A 19994-nucleotide genomic window follows, 5' to 3' on the forward strand; every position below is an offset into this window, starting at 1 on the left:
ACGGTGACACTGCCGGCACACACTGACACACACACACACACTGACACACACACGAACACACGAACACACACGAACACACACACACAAACACACACACACACACACACACGGCACACGTACGACGCAAAACGGCATTTTCATCTTAATTAATAACTCCTCCCCACCTTCATAAAAAAAAACCTCCCCATTACTCACTTCATTTCACACCAATCAACGTCAAATCGTGTGCCTGTACTTTTACCAACACACCTACAATTTCACTTAACATACAAGCATCCTTCGAGTACCAGCTGTGTATCTATAGAACGTCAGTAAATATGACACAGCTAGCGTGACTGGTGCCGCTAGACGATGCGTCTGTCAGTGGAAATTAGGTTATGTCTACATCGCACAGTTTTACCTGCACGCAATGCATAGCATGTCATGTGCAACTGACACGCTCTGACACACCGTTGCAGTTCGACGCCAGCTGTTGCAGTGCGCATATGTCAGTTGCACGAAGGCAGTGAGTTCATCCAAGTTTTTAAAATAATATTTTTAGATCCATCGAACACACACACACGCAAACATACCCACATACACCGCATGCGGCACGCGGCGCACGCGCCGCGCACACACACACACACACACACACCGGCATATACACAGACACAAAATAAGGTGGAGAGGGGGGAGAGAAACAACAACAGATATATCGAGACATCTCGTCGGCTTCGTCCGGTTACTTGTCGCTTTGGGGGGAAAATAGCGAAACGATATATGTTACAGTAAATTCATCAAACCAGTCAATTTGTAAATTCACTCCGTAAATTTACCAATTTACTGAAAAATTCAGGAAATTTACAAATTTACTGAGTTTGACACCCAGGAAATTTACAAATTTACTGAAAATTTCAGTAAATTTACAAATTTACTGGTTTGATGAATTTACTGTAACATATATAGCTTCTCCATACCACAATACGTGCAAGATACGATTCATATGTACACTCTAAGTCTAACATCAAATTAACTCTCTGAATTTATTTATACAAGCATATATATGGCAAGATTCATTGCGAGAAGGTACTAATAAGACCATCTTGAAACTATACAGGTCTTCCCTATTCAGTCTGGGGTATACCTTACCGTTCTCTGAAATTTGTTATTTCAGGTCAGTAAACTGAAAGAAAATTACTGAGATCATTCTTCAAGTGAAGACTTATACATACGACTATTCATATTATTCAAAGCATTATAAAAAGCAACTCACATTTGCGACACCCTGATTGTCCTAAACAAAAAAACAAAACAAAATTCACACAGACATTCATGAATGTTTGATGCCAAGGTTACTTTTCCCTTGCCGCAAACCTATAATGTTTAAAACATCATGACCTCCCGGAATAATCATCTCTCTCTCTCTCTCTCTCTCTCTCTCTCTCTCTCTCTCTCTTCGTCTTCTTCTTCTTCTAAAATGCACACGCACCTGTACGAGATAACCCAGTTACCAACATCTGGAAAAGCATTCAGATTGGTCTCCCTTGGGCACTTCCTTGGAATTTGCGACAACAAATATGGCCCCAAGTTAGTTGGAACTGGTCCAAGTCTTCTCAAAATGTTGGTCTACGTGAAAAACAAGGCCTTTCCTGTAAGTGTGTTATAATTTTGCTTATTGGTTGTCATTTAGTTATTGCGGAAAATGGCGTCATGTTAATTTTCAATGTGAAATGAATGTTAATTAACGAGGACTCGGAGGAGAGTTCGCGTTTCTTTCGTTTCGGTTCAGTAGCTCTCTCTCTCTCTCTCTCTCTCTCTCTCTCTCTCTCTCTTTCTCTCTCTCTCTCTCTCTCTCTCTCTCTCTCTCTCTCTCTCTCTCTCTCTCTCTCTCTCTCTCTCTCTCTCTCTCTCATAGTTACCTTTATTATATTCATCAATACTGAAATGATTAAAGCTTTGGTGTCCAAAATGAACTCTCTCTCTGTTAACAATTAGCAGTCCAATGGGGGTTTACAGACTGGATTGATTTTCTCAGTCAAGATTATTCTGGTTCAGTATAATTTTCTTTCAGTAAAAACATTCAGGCTTGGTTTCCCTTCGTTTTCAAGTTCTGATAACTTGCAGCAGCAAAATTTGAGATTCTTGAGGTATAATTGCAACAATTGTATATGATCAAAACAATCAGTGCTTCAAAGAAAATGTCACCTGAAAAGGAAAATATATAAACTTTGCTTAAAACAAACGTTAGTGTTTAACTACTGCTGCTGGTGTTTGTCATGCATCTATATGTCATGTGGACATGTGATACTGATAGAGATAGATGCTTGGTAATTCAGTGACAATGACAGAGTGTTTTAGAGTAGACATACTTGTCCATAATTCTTGGGTAAAAAGGGTATGAGGCAGGCACTCCATTTTAAGATGGCAAATGAAAATCAAATGTGCAGTTTTATGAAATGTGTATGTTCACACTAAAACATGACATCTGCTTACAATTATAGCTGAAGACGTTCCTCGTGAGCGTTTCGCCAGGAGACAAGGTCGCTCGCATCCGCGGTCATCTTCTGCACATTCTATACGAGCTGGGGAAGGATGACCACCAGTTCCGCCTGCGTTACAACGGACAGGTCATGCGTGACGCCTTCCCCGTCAGTGACTACAACATCACTGACAATGCTGTGGTCACCATGATTCCCATGGGAAAATCAAAAGGCGTAAGTTAACTTTTAGTACAGTGGTACCTGCGATGAAAGGGTACCCTTAGGACCAGTCAAAAGTGTCTCCACATTGCAGGTGGCCTGTCATGACAGGTATAATGTGGTAGATATATAAAAGAACAAGTCGCGTAAGGCGAAAATACAATATTTAGTCAAGTAGCTGTCGAACTCACAGAATGAAACTGAACGCAATGCCATTTTACTCGTAGCATCGTCAGGCCACCGCTCATGGCAAAGGCAGTGAAATTGACAAGAAGAGCGGGGTAGTAGTTGCGCTAAGAAGGATAGCACGCTTTTCTGTACCTCTCTTTGTTTTAACTTTCTGAGCGTGTTTTTAATCCAAACATATCATATCTATATGTTTTTGGAATCAGGAACCGACAAGGAATAAGATGAAAGTGTTTTTAAATTGATTTGGACAATTTAATTTTGATAATAATTTTTATATATTTAATTTTCAGAGCTTGTTTTTAATTCGAATATAACATATTTATATGTTTTTGGAATCAGCAAATGATGGAGAATAAAATAAACGTAAATTTGGATCGTTTTATAAATTTTTATTTTTTTTTTAAATTTTCCGATTTTTAATGACCAAAGTCATTAATTATTTTTTAAGCCACCACGCTGAAATGCAATACCGAACCCCGGGCTTCGTCGAAGATTACTTGACCAAAATTTCAACCAATTTGGTTGAAAAATGAGGGCGTGACAGTGCCGCCTCAACTTTCACGAAAAGCCGGATATGACGTCATCAAAGACATTTATCAAAAAAATGAAAAAAACGTTCGGGGATTTCATACCCAGGAACTCTCATGTCAAATTTCATAAAGATCGGTCCAGTAGTTTAGTCTGAATCGCTCTACACACACACACAGACACACACACACACACACACACACACATACACCACGACCCTCGTCTCGATTCCCCCCTCTACGTTAAAATATTTAGTCAAAACTTGACTAAATATAAAAAGGGACAACTTAAAGTGTTCTTTTAAGGGAGGTGTCCTTTCATCAGAGGGGCTATACATGGCAAGTACCACTGTAATGACTTCTTCTTCTTCTTCTATGTTCCCGGACCACTGTAATGACAATAGACCCTATTGGTATTCCAAGTTCTCGCTAACTTCAAAGCTTGTTGTATCTTGCGAGAGCCATGAATCATAAGGCCAAAGATGCGACGGGCGGGGTGGTAAGACGTCGGCCTCTTAATCGGAAGGTCGAGGGTTTGAATTCTGGTCGCGGCCGCCTGGTGGGTTAAGTGTGGAGATTTTTCCGACCTCCCAGGTCAACTTATGTGCGGACCTGCTTAAGTGGCTTATCCCCCTTCGTGTGTACACGCAAGCACAAGACCAAGTGCGCACAGAAAAGATCCTGTAATCCATGTCAGAGTTCGGTGGGTTATAGAAACACGAAAATATCCAGCATGCTTCCTCCGAAAGCGGCGTATGGCTGCCTAAATGGCGGGGTAAAAACGGTCATACACGTAAAATTCCACTGGTGCAAAAACACGAGTGTACGTGGGAGTTTCAGCCCACGAACGCAGAAGAAGAAGAATAAGGCCAAAGTTCATATAGTTCTCGCTACTTTCGAAGCATAACAAAGAGCATGACTCGCAGATATGATCTTGCAAGAGCTTCTCAGATGTCGTAAAGATCTACTAGTGAAAGGTATGAATGTTTGTATCGTTCTTGATTAAAGAATTGTAACTTTGGAAGTTCTAAGATAATGTTTCTTAAACAAAATTTGAAAAAGTATTTGAAAGAAATCAATGGTTCAAAACTAAACAATGCAACAGCATAACATAAAAGTGGGCTGCGCACATTGTCTTTTTTTCCATTGGGTTTCAACCTATAATTGCTTATACTTACTTCACAAGAAAGCCTGCGATCAATTTGAGAAAACAAAATAATGAAAATTGTTTAATTCTTTGTAACATAAAGAAATTATTGTGCAAATTTTGTTATTGTGTTTCTTTGAGGCAGAAGCAGGTAGCTGCATGCAGTCTTAATCCTTATGAGTGTTCTTTTGTATCTCAGGTGCTGATGGAAATTCAGTCACTCAACAGCAGTTTGACGTCTGACCTCAGTGCCCTAGGTCAGCCTGCCAGTGTCAAGGTTGCACTTGAGAAAGAGATCCAGATGTTTGACAGGCGGGAAAAGATGCTTGGAGACTTTAAGGTTTGTGTGTTAAACTATGTGTTTGTCCATGTGCCTGCATGTGTGTTCATTATTATGTGAGTCAGCGGGGGAGGGACAAAGGGGGAAGGGGGGGGGGGGGGGGGGGGGGGGCCACAAGGCTAAACAGTGCTTGACATTATTGTTTGCAATTATAAGCTGTGTACTAGAGTGCTCTGGTGTCTGCTAGCTCAGTTGGTAGAGCACTGGACTTGTGATCGGAAGGTCGCAGGTTCGAATTCGGGCCGGGACGGAGACGGGTCAACTTTATGTGCAGACCCAGAGACGGAAGCCATGTCCCACCCCCGTGTCATCACAATGGCACGTAAAAGACCTTGGTCACTCTGCCATAAGTGCAGGTGGCTGAATACACCTAAACACGCAGACACCTGGGTAGCGCGACTCCGTTGCTGCTAGCTTTCCACTGGGAGGAAGCGACCCGAATTTCCCAGCGATGGGACAATAAAGTAATGAAAATGAAATGAAAATGAAAAAATGAAATAAAACTATGCAGGTGTTAAAGATGACATGGTGATTATCATATGTACAGATCGGGGGGGGGGGGGGGGGGGGGGGGATTGAGGACATAAAAACATTCTTAAAGGAATGCTAATACCAAAGCTCAATTGTACCAGAATACATATGAATTATGCCACTTGCAGAGCAGCACATTCTTAAAGGAATGCTAATACCAAAGCTCAATTGTACCAGAATACATATGAATTATGCCACTTGCAGAGCAGCACAATCCTTGTGTGTTGTCAACTTAACTGTCAACAAATTAATAGGTTTTTGTACATTTCTGTGTTATCGATGATACAAAAAATGTTGGGCAAGTATATACACTCCAGCTGTCATTTTTTCAAACCGATTTCTTCTTCTTTTTATTTCAGGCACTGATTTACATCCACTGCATAGCAATGATACTCTCGCTGTTGACAACACGCTGGTATGCAGGGATCTGGTTGGCCGTATTCTGTATTCTGGCAGTTCTCCTTGTCCCCACTTACTCCAGACTTGGTGGATTTGTTGGAAACACATCACACATGTAAGTTTGGTTAGGCCAAAAAAAAAATAGGTCTGTTTACGGTAACCCGACCGACCCTATTTTTTTCGCGCGACCCTAGACTTTTTTTTGGCATTTGGGGGGAGAAAAAAAAAAAAAAAATTCTTGGTTTTTTTTTGCAAAATAACGTAAAAATATGGTTTTTTTGGAGGGAAAAAAAAAAATAATAATCCCGACCTACCGACCCTATTTTTTTGGCCTATGTTACCGTTAACAGACCTTTTTTTTTTTTGGCCTTATCACGTGAAACAGTTTCAATATGGGTGTAACTTCTTCTTCTTCTTCTTCTGCGTTCGATGAATATGGGTGTAACAACATGTGCTACTTTGCTTGTTAATGGGTAATTTTGCTCGTTGGTGGACTGTGTTTCTGTTTCAAAAACTTCAGTGTATCTAGAGGGAGTATGTGTGCAACTTAGGTGTAATATTTACTTCACTCTCTGTTTGAGATTGGTTGTAAAACAAAAACTCAAACAAAAACAAGCAAAGAAAACCCACTGTTCTGCTTGTATTTTAGATGTGTTATCTTTGTTTTCTACTGTTCTGGTAAGCTTTGAATAAGTAAGCTGGTTTGAAATTAACACTTCCCACTGGACGGCAGAGAATCTTATCTAAATATAAAGATTTTGGGGGCGAAGATATGGGATTTGTTTCAGCTACTTTTGCAAACAAATTTGTTGCGAATTTATGTGATGATTATGCTGTTGTTGTTATAGTGATGGTGGTGAGGTTTTTGGGTTGTTGATCACAGGGTATGAAGCTTGGCATTTAGGTAAGTGGTAGTAGTACTAGGTGGTGGCGTATGAAGCGGTGATCTTCAGTTTGACAGCCAGATTTGATGTTTGTTTCAGTCGCCAAACCTTCTGCCTTGGATCAGGGATTGCTACCTTGGCGTGCCTGGCTGCAGCTTTGTACTTTGCTGTCTACGAGTGGATGAGTATTTCCGTGAGTTTAAGTCATACACTGTAAAATGTTTTACTGCAGTTTTATTTTGTTTTTAAAGTTTTCATCCCTTTAAAATTGAGACACAAATCAGTGTAACTGCACGACTCTTGACGTTTATGATTAAACTTTGCTTGAGTATCTGTTGCATTGAAAATCATATTGATGAAACCTTCAGCTTCACTTTTGAAATCTAAGCAACTGCTTAATGCTGTTTGAAGCAATTAATGCAGGTGTTAACAAAATTACGGTACTTTCCATTTCCATTTCCATTTCCTTACTTTATTGTCCCATCGCTGGGAAATTCGGGTCGCTTCCTCCCAGTGGAAAGCTAGCAGCAATGGAGTCGCGCTACCCAGGTGTCTGCGTGTTTAGGTGTATTCAGCCACCTGCACTTATGGCAGAATGACCAAGGTCTTTTACGTGCCATTGTGATGACACGGGGGTGGGACATGGCTTCCGTCTCTGGGTCTGCACATAAAGTTGACCCGTGTCCATCCCGGCCCGAATTCGAACCTGCGACCTTCCGATCACAAGTCCAGTGCTCTACCAACTGAGCTTTCGGGACTATTATTAGGTGCATTCCTCAACTTTGACCCCTGCACCCTATTGACCAGTATCGCCTTGTGTATGGCTAGGGTTAAGGAAGAGTACAGATGTACACACATCGCTTAAAAAGAAACAGAACGCTCCCTCTCTAGTGATATGCATGTTTCTGCTTCTATGATCTGGAAAAAGTTTCATCTCAGACATCAAAGGTCTCATAGTCGAAATCTCGGTCATTGACTCGGGGTCAGAAGGTCAGTGTCTGCAAACTAGGGCAGGCAGCTTTTCCACACATTATTTTTGTTTCTTTACGGTTTGTTCGTTCATGGGCTGAAACTCCCACGGCTTTTACGTGTATGACCGTTTTTACCCCGCCATTTAGGCAGCCATACGCCGCTTTCGGAGGAAGCATGCTGGGTATTTTCGTGTTTCTATAACCCACCGAACTCTGACATGGATTACAGGATGTTTTTCGTGCGCACTTGGTCCTGTGCTTGCGTGTACACACGGGGGGTGTTCGGACACCGAGGAGAGTCTGCACACAAAGTTGACTCTGAGAAATAAATCTCTCGCCGAACGTGGGGACGAACTCACGCTGACAGCGGCCAACTGGATACAAATCCAGCGCGCTACCGACTGAGCTACATCCCCGCCCTGTTTCTTTAGGGTGTTAATGGGACTTGTGTTTTCAGGACGATGGCTGCACAGACTGGCAGATGCAGGTGGACTGCTCGCCTCGCAACATCTACACGGCCGTGTTCTTCACGCTTCACTCGGTCGTTCTTCTCTTCACCTGCGGTCTGTCCTGGGTTCTTTTGAAAAACTTTCGCATAGAGGTAAGGAAGATTCCAAACACCCCCCTCCCTGAAGTTACAGTCATTGTAGTTTAAAGTCAAATTATGATCATTCATGTGTACCATAGGAAAAAGAATGCGCCAATAAAGAAGCAAGTTAAAGGCACAGTGCAGCTCACAGCCTTTGTTTTGCGTTTTTGTTGCAGCTGAGTGCATTTACAGTTCAAAAATCCTCCTATGGTAGTAAAACAAACCCAAAACTACCCAACGACGACATCTGTGAAGCTCGACAGTTTCTTGTTCACGCGAGTGCATAAATTAACCTAGTTATTACGTGGTGTTTGGTCGGAGTTCGATTCAACTGAGTGATTCCGGCCTCCATTTTGTTTTACACAAACTCATGATGACGTCTGACATAGTTTGCTAGTGACGTGTCTTTTTGTGCATGATGTGGTGATCTACCTGATCTAAATTTAGATCCAAAAATAGGTCAAGACCAGCCGGGTCTGAGTACGAAATTAATTCGTAAAAAAATTGCAGTTCTTGACTCTTTGGGTGCAAGTCAATGAAACTTGGTAGTTCTTCTAACGGATAGCTGCCTGAGGTATGACTAAAAGCCCCAGAGGCTCCGTGCACCTGGATTTGACAAGTTCAGTAGGCTTTAAAAGGAAATTGTTTGCAGCCTAGTGAAGCAAGACAAAGTTGATAATTCTACATGTCAAAATTGTAACGTCATGGCTTGAAACAGAATTCATGAGAAATGCACTGGCATGCACAATTGTAGAGGCATGTATGCTTGTAAACTCAGGGTTTAGCTTGGGAGAAAAAGGCAATGGGACATTTGTCCCTCTCGACTAAATTCAGATGGGACATAGTCGAAGGCAAAGGGCGTCAATTGCATGTACGCGTTTTTGACCAAAGATGCAAAATGGTGCAATATGGTGCCATCTGAGAATTAGCCGCTATATCGTGTTATCTCTGTATATATATATGTGTGTGTGTGTGTGTGTGTGTAATCTTATGTAAAGTGTACATTTGGTGGCGCAGTGGTACGTAATGTCTATGCCCCCTTTGAGGCACTGAAGGGAATTGTGATGGGACATTTTCAGATATATTGCGCCAATGGCGCAGGGCGCACTAGTAGATGAAACCCTGTATACTTATATGCAGACTTAAAGGCATATGTACGCGCTCCCGTGTTTACAAAGTGTAGTTTGCCCATAATCGATGTCAAACGCACCATAAGACCATATAATGACGATATGTCACCATGCGCGGACCATAATACATGCATTACAGCTTGTTCTAGCCTCTGAAAAAGTGAGGATGTCAACAAAGCCGCGGTGTTAGCTCCCTTGCATCAACGTTACATGTGTTGCCAAATCTATAAATAGGACGATCCAGATCAAAATGAAAATTAACATATCTCAACATTGAAGGGGTCCTAGACCACAATATTTTGCAGGGAACTTAATTTAGCATGTCTCCAGCTGTTGGTAAAGCAATTAGCGTGTATAGTCATCGAGTACATATGCCTTTAACACACGTGGGCACATACACTCACACTGAAAAAATGTGCTCGCAGTAAGATATCAGTAACACAAAGGCAGCACTGGGAAGATTTCGTGTCAAGCATGAGACAATTGCAGGAATCGATTGTCCAATCAACACTTTTGTGAATTATTTTCCTCGCCTTTACAGGTAGGAGATCTGATTGAAAAGTACTTGGTGCAAGAGAGAGACATCGAACAGGTGATGAATGCTGCAAGAAACGGAAAGTGAGTCTGCATAGTCAATCGTTTTCAACATTGGTTTTATGTATCTATCTCCTTGAAGAGAAGAAAAGATGTTTGTGTGTGTGTGTCTGTCTGTGTGTGTGTGTGTGTGTGTGTGTGTGTGTGTGTGTGTGTGTGTGTGTGTGTGTGTGTGTGTGTGTGTATTTTCAACAGCTAGCTTTGATCAGCATTCATTCTAAAACAAAACAAATCAAAAACAACACCTGTTCCCCTTTAACTGTGTAACTGTAATCTGCGGTTTATTCCAGGGTAAAAGATAAACGCATCGCAGCCTGTGACTTGGCAGCCATGTCTGCCTCCTGTGATGATAACAAATTCCTCATTGTGGCTGAAGGAGGGTATGTATTTTTATTTTATTTATTTATTTACAAGGATTTATATCGTGCACGTATCTCACCACACAAGGCGCATGTTACCTATCAATGCCGTGTGAGATGGAATTTTTTACACAATATATCACGCATTCACATCGGCCAGTAGATCAACAGCCTATAGGCGCTGCATCCACCTTTCACGGCCTATCATTCCAGGTCACACGGGTATTTTGGTGGACATTTTTATCTACGCCTATACAATTTTGCCAGGAAAGACCCTTTTGTCAATCGTGGGATCTTTAACGTGCATACCCCAATGTAGTGTACACGAGTATGTACATCTCCTTAACTTATTGTTGCTCTTAATTTGTCTGTCTTTCTCTGTTTCCATAATTCTCTCTCTGTCAATCTGTCTGCCTTGTATGAGCCAAGAAAACTAGCTGTCATTAACTGTATTTTTGTGTTATTGCTAACAGAACGGATAGTCAACCAGTAGGATGTAAGGAACAAAGGGAAGTAATCAGTTAACCAGTAGGTTGTCACTAAAAATCTGTTTTTAGTTAGAGTGCCTCGGAGAATGATAAACATATTGGAGCTTGTGGCGATCATCCTCTTTGAAGGATAAAAGTCGCTTGTTCATTTCAATGCTTGTTATTATCTCTCCAGTGCCAGGAGATTGTTTCCGTATATAACTCTCTCTTACTCTATTGCATGTGCATGTAGATCGAGTGCTTACTTTCCTTTGTTTCTCAAATCTATAAATCTTGTGTATCGATCGCCATACTCGAGGTGCTGACTTCAGGTGCCAGGAGATTGTTTCCGTATAACTCTCTCTTACTCTGTTGCACATGTCACATGCATTTAGAGCATTTACTTCCGTTTGTTTCACAAATCTATAAAAACTTGTATATCCATCGCCAGACTGGAGGTGCTGACGTCGCTAGCCATGTCGCGGGATGAAGTCACACAGGAACACGCTGTGGAGGCCCTGTCAGAAATCCTCACCATCCCCACCATCCAGGTCAGTTGCTTACTTACTTACTTACTTACTTACTGCCCATTAATTCTGCTGCCGGTTGGCATTTAGGACAGCAACAAAGGACCTCCACTCCTGTCTGTTCTGGTCGAGAATCTGGATGGTACCCCACGTTTGGTTCAGGGCCTTCAGTTCTCCCTCAACCGTTCGTCACCAGGTGTTGCATCGTCAGGTAAAGAGTGGTATGCTGTGAAGGGGTGGTGCACATGCATGCATGGTGGGTGAGAGAAAATGTGAATGGAAGCAGGGTTGAATGGTGGCTACAAAGGCGGGATGGAAATGTGAATGGAAGCAGGGTTGAATGGTGGCTACAGAGGCGGGATGGAAATGAGGTTCAAGGCATTGCAAGTAGTTGTGTACAGAGGAACCCCTCTTTTAATACCTCCAAAAATCCGAGAAAATCAGGTCTTAAAAAGGACGGAGTCTTTACCTCTTACAATCTCTGACAGTACAGTGGAACCCCCTTTTTAAGACCCTCCCCCAATTTAGAAAGGGGTAGGTCGACCTCAAAACAAAAGACCGCCATTTATCAAATGTTCTATTCATAACATCGTTAAATTTATCTCCATTTTAAGACTCCCCCCTTTTTAAGACCTGATTTTCTCAGCTTTTTTGAGGTCTTAAAAAAGTGGGTTCAACTGAAGGACTCGACTCTCAAAGGAAAATTAAATATCTTCATCTATCTCTCAGGACACATTTGTGGAGTCGGGAGGAGTCGGGACGCTGATGGCCGTGCTGCACTCCCCCTCCCCCCGCGCCATGCAGGAAGCGGCCAACGCCATCTACACCATTGTCGCTGACTCTGAGGAGAACAAGTCCGCTGTTGTTGCTGATAGGGGGTGTGTTGAGATTGTTTGTGTGAGTGTTGTGGGGTGGGGGTGTAAGTGTGTGTGTGGGGTGGGGAGAGGGGGTTGTCAGTGTGTGTGTGGTGGGGGGGGGGTGTGTTTGTGTGTGTGTGTCAGTGTGTGTGTGTCTGTTTTTCTGTGTATGTGTGTGTGTGTGTGTGTGTGTGTGTGTGTGTGTGTGTGTGTGTGTGCATGTGTAGTTTGTGTGTGTATGTGTGTCAGTTGGTTTGTGTGTGTGTGTCAGTGTGTGTGTGTGGTTGAGGTAAAAAAAAAAACAATCCTCAAGATCGAGAGGGCTACATACCTTAAACCACAAAAGGTCTGTGTTATTAACCACCCTTGTATTTCTGCATTGTACCCAGACTGGAGGACCTGTGCCATGCAGCACAGGACGGCACCATCACCTGTCAGAGAACTGTGTCCACCGTTATGCTGGAGCTGGCCTTCACTGCCGACGTCCGAGCTGTCATGGCTAGCCGACCAGGGCCAGGTCTGTTAGGGACAATTTCCTTCTTGTTTTATAATCATGTTACATCCCCCAAAAGCGGCGTATGACTGCCTGAATGGCGGGGTAAAAACGGTCAAACACGTTAAAAACCCACTCGTGCAAAAACATGAGCGAACATGGGAGTTTCAGCCCATCATGTTGTAGTCAGCTGTCCAGGGTTTTATGTGCATTGAGAATGCTTTCGAGATAGTTGGCACTGCAGTGAAACCCCCTTTGAGACCCCAACAAATCTGAGAAAATTATTCAGGTCTTAACCCCTTCACTGCCACAGTATAACAGCATTTTGGTATTGCTGTGCGTCAGGGCAAATTTCACCCCCCCGCGGGTTAGGGGGAAGAATTTACCCGATACTCCCCAGCATGTCGTAAGAGGCGACTAACGGATTCTGTTTCTCTTTTTACCCTTGTTAAGTGTTTCTTGTATACAATATAGTCAATGTTTGTAAAGATTTTAGTCAAGCAGTATGTAAGAAATGTTATGTCCTTTGTACTGGAAACTTGCATTCTTCCATTGTACTACGTTGCAAGCCCCTGGAGCAAATTTTTGATTAGTGCTTTTGTGAACAAGAAACAATTGACAAGTGGCTCTATCCCATCTCCCCCCTTTCCCCGTCGCGATATAACCTTCGTGGTTGAAAACGACGTTAAACACCAAATAAAGAAAGAAAGATGAGAAAATTATTCAGGTCTTTAGAAAAAGAGGATTCTTAAAATGATGGTCAATTTACAGATGTTATATGAACTTGTTTAGAACCTTCAAAAATCAGAGAAAATCAAGTCTTCAAAAGGAGGAATTTGTAGAATGGAAGTAAATTTACGGAGTATATAAACAGAAAATTGGAAAAAGCATTGCCTACAGGGGGAGGGGAGGGGGAGGGAGGGGAGGGGGAGGGAGGTTATCGCAGGGTCTTACAAGGGGTGGATGGAAGGATGTGGGTATTTGTTTTACATGGACCAGGAGTCTTGCAATGGGTGTGCTTCTGTATAAACAAAACAAAATGCTGACCATCATGTGGTGTGCAGTGAAAGCCATGGTGTACCTGTGCCACAGTAATGACGCTGACACGCTTCGCTTCTCCCTGCAAACCATCGAGTTACTGGCCATTGAGAATGCTGACCTCGTCTGCAGACAGGTAAGAGCCTTTCCATAACCCCGTGTCTCCTAGAGCACCGAAAATTGCTCGCTATCAACGCATATGCTGATCCTGAAACGCCCAGAAAACGCTCGCTATGCACCATGCTACCTACTTTCATTTTGTGTTCATATTACTGACAATGCAATATGACTCATATAGTTTTCGGTTTTAACCTGCTTCCTGCATGGTTTGAGCGTTTATAGTTTTAGAAAACTCATCGCGGTTGCTTTGCTACAATTTTTTAAAGTTTGAAATAGACTGAGTTACTTCCCATGGAAAGTGCATAGGAGACAGCATCTTTCTGTGCAGGAGGCAAAGGCCGGGTTGGTGATAGATGCTATTTCTTCTTTTCTGAGGTTAAGATTCTCAGGGTCGCAAGTTTTGCATGCGACACCGATTTTTACATGACAGCCACATGGACGCCGTCTCCAAGGGTGTGTGTGCTAGGTATCTGTGTGCACTTTCCAAGTACACAGACTTTTGCTGGAAACTCAGGATCTTTAACATGTGCATCTGTCTTTGTGCATGAATTTGTACTGATACAATTCTGTCCGCTTAGAAATTGTTCTGAACGTTGGCTCTTGCAAATAGAGAAAATCCCTGCCGTAAATTCTGTTTAACACGTAATGTTAAGCACAGCTGATTATGTAGTAGCTGATTTGATTATGTAGTAATTAATTACTATGGCTTTGGTAATGAGTGTGTTAAAGGAGATACCATACCCGAACTCGGTGTACTCTCTGGGGGAGCAGTTTAAGTTACTAAGATCAGTTCATAGAGATCTTCATGTTTCCTTTCCATAGATTGATGATTGTTACTGGTTTCTCGGTGAGACTGAATGGAGCGCACAGTGTGCATTCTGTATGTATGTATATCATGCGTGTTTATTCACAGAATATAACTGTCTCCTGAAACAGTGCTGTACTGGTTGTAGGTAAAAATAATGAACCCCCCGCGGGTTAGGGGGAAGAATTTACCCGATGCTGCCCAGCATGTCCTAAGAGGCGACTAACGGATTCTGTTTCTCCTTTTACTCTTGTTAAGTGTTTCTTGTATAGAATATAGTCAATGTTTGTAAAGATTTTAGTCAAGCAGTATGTAAGAAATGTTAAGTCCTTTGTACTGGAAACTTGCATTCTCCCAGAAAGGTACTACGTTGCAAGCCCCTGGAGCAATTTTTTTATTAGTGCTTTTGTGAACAAGAAACAATTAACAAGTGGATCTATCCCATTTTCCCCCACTTTCCCCGTCGCGATATAACCTTGAACGGTTGAAAGCGACGTTAAACACCAAATAAAGAAAGAAAGAAAGATAATGAATATTTTGTGTTGACAGGAAGAACTGATTGACCTGATACTGCAGCTGCCGTTCAGAACAATGGACGAACGACTCTACCTGCTTGCGTCTAAGATTCTACTCTACTTTGCTGAAACCCCAAAGGTAGAATGTGACTCACATGATTATTTCTGTGGCGCAGTTCATTCATCATGATGTCTGTATATAGCTATTCTGATGAACACGTGGGGGAATTCGGGGACTGTGATTGGATGGTCTCTCCAGATTATCAAAGCATAATGCTGCGGAAATCGGCCATTTTTCTCAATATCCAAAAGCATATTGACGAAAATGGCCGACTTCCTTATCTCGTAAATACCCCACTTCCCCTCAGAAGTATTGATGTACAACCCATGGCACTAACATTCATGCAGTCGTTTATAACTGAGGTTGAAAAATTCGCTTCATGACGAGACAAGCGATACCATTCACCCAAACTGAAAACTTCGCTGTCGTCTGCTCGCGTTGTACGGATAGCTGCAGCTGTTCTCTTCTTCTCCCCTTGTTCTTGCCTAGATCTTCAGTTGTTTCTAGTTTTCCGTTGATGTTGTGTTTTGGTCTTTTTCATAAGTAGTCTTGTTCAAAATTTTTAAAAAAACTCAAACTTCTTTTTGTTGTATACGAATGAAATAACAAAAAGCTGTTTAACAGCTGTGTTGTCAAATCAAGGTTATTTTCCAAAGTCAGTGTGGCTCCGGCTGCGCAAAACTAATACGCATAAGAAACGGGGTCTGCTATCAAAACCTGAGATCAACGCATCGACGCAAAAACTGTCATTTTGTAAGATTGGAACAACAGATCAAGGTTAGAACAGCTATATAATCGCTATTGTGTTTTCAGCGTAGCAATAGGGTCCGATATTTAGACTCGAACAAGTATAATGCGACTCGTCTTCGACTCGTCGGCATTATACTTGTCTCGTCTAAATATCGGACCCTATTGCTACGCTGAAAACACAATAGCTGTTAATATTTACTGCCGTTTTGAAATGCACTTCTTAAGACAATTTTCTCAGATTGTTGAGGTTTTAAAACAGAATCTTAAACATTTTTAAGGATAAAAATTAATTCTTGTGGTTGAGGTTTTCTCATTTCAATTATGCTTGTTATTCTTTCAGGTGCCAACTAGACTGGTTCTGTATAACTCTCACATACTCTAGTACCCATGCCGTGTGCATTTTAGAGCGCTTACTTCCTTTTGTTTTTTGGGTATTACAACAGAGCATTCTTGCTACTGTATTTACAGACAAAACATTTCACATACTCTCATAGTCTCAATCAAAAAACAAGATGGCGGTCGCTTTGTTTTTGGATTTATTCTCTTATTATATTGCACATGCCACATGCATTTTAGAGCGTTTTTGTTACTGTATCCACAGACATAACCGTGCCATATGCCTTTTAAGTTGCTTACTTCGAATTCCCTTTGATTTTTTGGTAGCTTTCTAACGTTGTTCCTGCATCTACAGACATGCGAGCAGTTGCTGAAGCAGAGCAGCCTGCGTGACTCTCTGGTCGCCATGGTGCGTACCCACAATGCCGTGCTGCAGAAGGTGGTGGTCAAGATGGTGCACTGTATGCTGGAGTCGCCACAACTCAGGTCAGCATCAACGTCAATTGTTGAAACTGCATAAGTGCCAACAAATTTTTAATTTTCATATCAAAACGGAGTTCTGCACGACCGCAATGGATACTCGAGGTCATACAGTGGTTCCTGTATAAAAAAAACAAGGAAGATCATTTATAAAACTTTTGATAGACCAAACGAAACATTTACAAGTACGTCGATATAACGGTCTTTCTATTGGACAGACATATGTCAATAATGAACAGAGAAAGAAAGGAACTAAGCTCAGTATAGGCGTTGAATTCTCTACATCAAGATTTAAACCAACCTTTCTTGTTTTTTTATTATTGATTTTAAAACGTTACCTTTTCTATCTGTTACCGATTTATGTAGCATATTGTGTGTGTTGCCGACTGCATTCAATTGTCTTTATATACTTTGTGACAGGAACAAGGTGCAGGAGTGTAAACTGGACGCAGTGTTGGAGCAGGTCAGAGATCATGCCGCTGACCGTGATGCCTGGGACATGGCGGATGAGTGTAAGTTGCTGTAGCAAAGGGCAGTTTGAATGCTTTGACTACAGTGGAAATACTGCCACCCCCCCAATTGTAAGACCTAACAAAATTATTTGAGAATAAAAGGTCTCAAATTAGTGGTAAATTTACTGACGTTATAATAAAAAAAAAATACTATGTCTTTGAAGTGGGGGAACTTAAATGTGTTATGAAGAAGGGAGTCTTAAAATGGAGGTAAATTTACTGAGGTTATGAACAGAAAATCTTGACTGAATGTAAAAACTCAAAGCTGTGGTGGTTTTGGTTAATTATTTGGATGAATTTTAATTTTCAGGCCTGAACCTGATGACCTCTGGCCCTCTTAACGACCTTCCCACTCTTTCCACCATGGAGAAGCTCAACAAGATGAAGGTCAAGGATGGCAGCTTTGGTTCAAGGACATCGTTGGGGTCAGAGGGCAAGGCTGGCAGCAGCGGGTCAAGTGGGTCAAGTGATGATGTCAAGAAGGGCCTGGCCTGATCACAATGCCAGTGACATATGTAGTTTTCAGACTGATTCGCCAAGTGGACGGACTGTTGTGTCTTCAGTTCTTTGATGCCTATCAGTTGTATTTGAACAGACTGTATTATACCCTCCGTGTTATATATTTCTCTGCTCTTCATGAGTTTGAAAGAGTACTTCTACAAAAGAGAAGTGTTTAAATTGTTGGTACAGTATTGTTATGCAGTGTTAAATTTACTATAGAGGACAGACTGTATTATATGCCCTTTCAGAAATGTGTGTCTCTACTTTCAGCGACTTCAAGGAATTATTTTGCTTATGGAATTAAAAACAACAAAATTGTTGTTGAGTTGGGGTGTATTTTAATTAACTAACAAGTCGCGTAAGGCGAAATTACTACATTTAGTCAAGCTGTGGAACTCACAGAATGACACTGAACGCACTGCATTTTTTCACAATGACCGTAGTCCGCCGCTCGTGCAAAACGCAGTGAAACTGACGAGCCTGTTTAGCGCAGTAGTGGTCTCGCTGTGCTGCATAGCACGCTTTTCTGTACCTCTCTTCGTTTTAACTTTCTGAGCGTGTTTTTAATCCAAACATATCATATCTATGTTTTTGGAATCAGGAACCAACAAGGAATAAGATGAAATTGTTTTTAAATCGATTTCGGAAATATAATTTTTATCATAATTTTTATATTTTTAATTTTCAGAGCTTGTTTTTAATCCGAATATAACATATTTATTGATGGCCGCAGGAGCGGTCATCTATTGCAATGCATTCGGAGAGCTGACATGTCTCGTTTTGTTACCGTTCTCACGAGATCAGTTACAGTTTGTTTTCTCTCTCTCTCTCTCTCTCTCTCTCTCTCTCTCTCTCTCTCTCTCTCTCTCTCCCTCTCTCTCTGTATGTATGTCTTTGTCTGTGTCTCCCTCTGAGTCTCTCCGCTTCTGTCTTTCTATGTCTGTCTCTGTCTATGTGTGTGTGTGTGTGTGTGTGTCTCTCTCTCTCGCTCTCGCTCTCTCTCTCTCTCTCATCCGACTCCTGGCACACAGGTCAAAGCAGAGGTTAACTTGAGTGCACGTGTACCTAGCAGGAGGGGGGTGATTCGGGTCAGAAGTGGGGTAAAGCACTTTGGTCTTCAGTCTTTGGGTTATAGCTTTCAGTGGAGAAGATGCCAACATGAAATTGCACTATGCTCTACTATTTATTGTCCTTGTCTATCGGACACGAAGAAGGGAAGCTACAATCGCCCCAGGCCGTATATACTCTTTGTTTCCTGAGCCTGGACCATTGAGACGGTTACCTCATAGATCTGTTCATTCTTCAGTTTGTCGGTGTCAAAAGTAACCGTTCTTTGTCCCGTTCCCGTACCAACCAAGGAATGCTGCCACAACAATGGAACGCTGCGCAAACGGACGTTTTTTGTGCATTCCGTCCAATTAATATTTGGCATTAATATTGTTGTAATTTTTATAAGGTGGCTGGCCACATCAAAATGTTTTCCTTTTTATCCTTTGCATTTTTGCAAAAGTTGTTCTGTTTGCAGATTCTTTTCTCTGAAATATATTTTTTTTACTGCATGTACTTGCAATTATGCAAGGAGGGGGGGGGGGGGTGCAGGGTGTGTGTTCTGGTTTGATTGTTTTTGTTTAAACCAAATCTTCCTGGGGAGTCATCTCAAAGCTTCTTTTTATGCAATATCAGTAGATTCTTTGTGTTTTTTTAATAATGCTGTGCCCTTGACCCATGTTTTTTTTCTTTTTTTCTTAACTTAATAAAACAAAATTAAAAAGAAGAAAATTTTGCACTGGCGTTTTTCACTCAGGTAGCAAATACTTTTAATGATAGAGTTTAAATTTGTAAGGTAACTAACTGTGTGGAAGCTCAGAACCAACAAAAAAACATATACTGGACAAATAGTTTAACAAAGTTCAGTTCAAACACTTTTTTCTAAACTGCGTGTTTTGTGTAAAGCTGGATTGACAATTGTTTTGTTTTTTAGGTTTTTTTACACTTTTTCTGAAATTCATGTCCTGCATTTTTGAATTTCACTTGGGGGTAAATTAATTTGTTTGGTGTGGACTTATTGATAGAGCTGGTCTCATATAGCCTGAACATGTATTGCAATAAAAAAAAAAATCTCTTTTAATTCTTTCAACTGTGATACATGTATTTTTAATGTAATTTTGACAATTTGAGATGTACATAACATGTA

General features: G+C 41.5%; 1 protein-coding gene across 1 annotated transcript; it reads left to right on the forward strand.

The window, feature by feature from the left end:
* Positions 1-1524: 1524 nt before the first annotated feature.
* LOC138978118 (uncharacterized) lies at positions 1525-19959 on the forward strand. The gene is made up of 16 exons (XM_070350759.1): positions 1525-1630; positions 2481-2693; positions 4741-4881; positions 5772-5926; positions 6795-6888; positions 8124-8267; positions 9927-10003; positions 10270-10359; positions 11257-11356; positions 12062-12210; positions 12579-12706; positions 13747-13856; positions 15195-15299; positions 16663-16793; positions 17208-17299; positions 17610-19959. The coding sequence occupies exons 1-16, from the start codon at positions 1598-1600 to the stop codon at positions 17792-17794; spliced, it is 1947 nt and encodes a 648-aa protein (XP_070206860.1). The 5' UTR covers positions 1525-1597; the 3' UTR covers positions 17795-19959.
* Positions 19960-19994: the final 35 nt, after the last annotated feature.

The sequence above is a fragment of the Littorina saxatilis genome, linkage group LG10 (assembly GCF_037325665.1).
Source record: "Littorina saxatilis isolate snail1 linkage group LG10, US_GU_Lsax_2.0, whole genome shotgun sequence".
Classification (NCBI taxonomy): Eukaryota; Metazoa; Mollusca; class Gastropoda; order Littorinimorpha; family Littorinidae; genus Littorina; species Littorina saxatilis.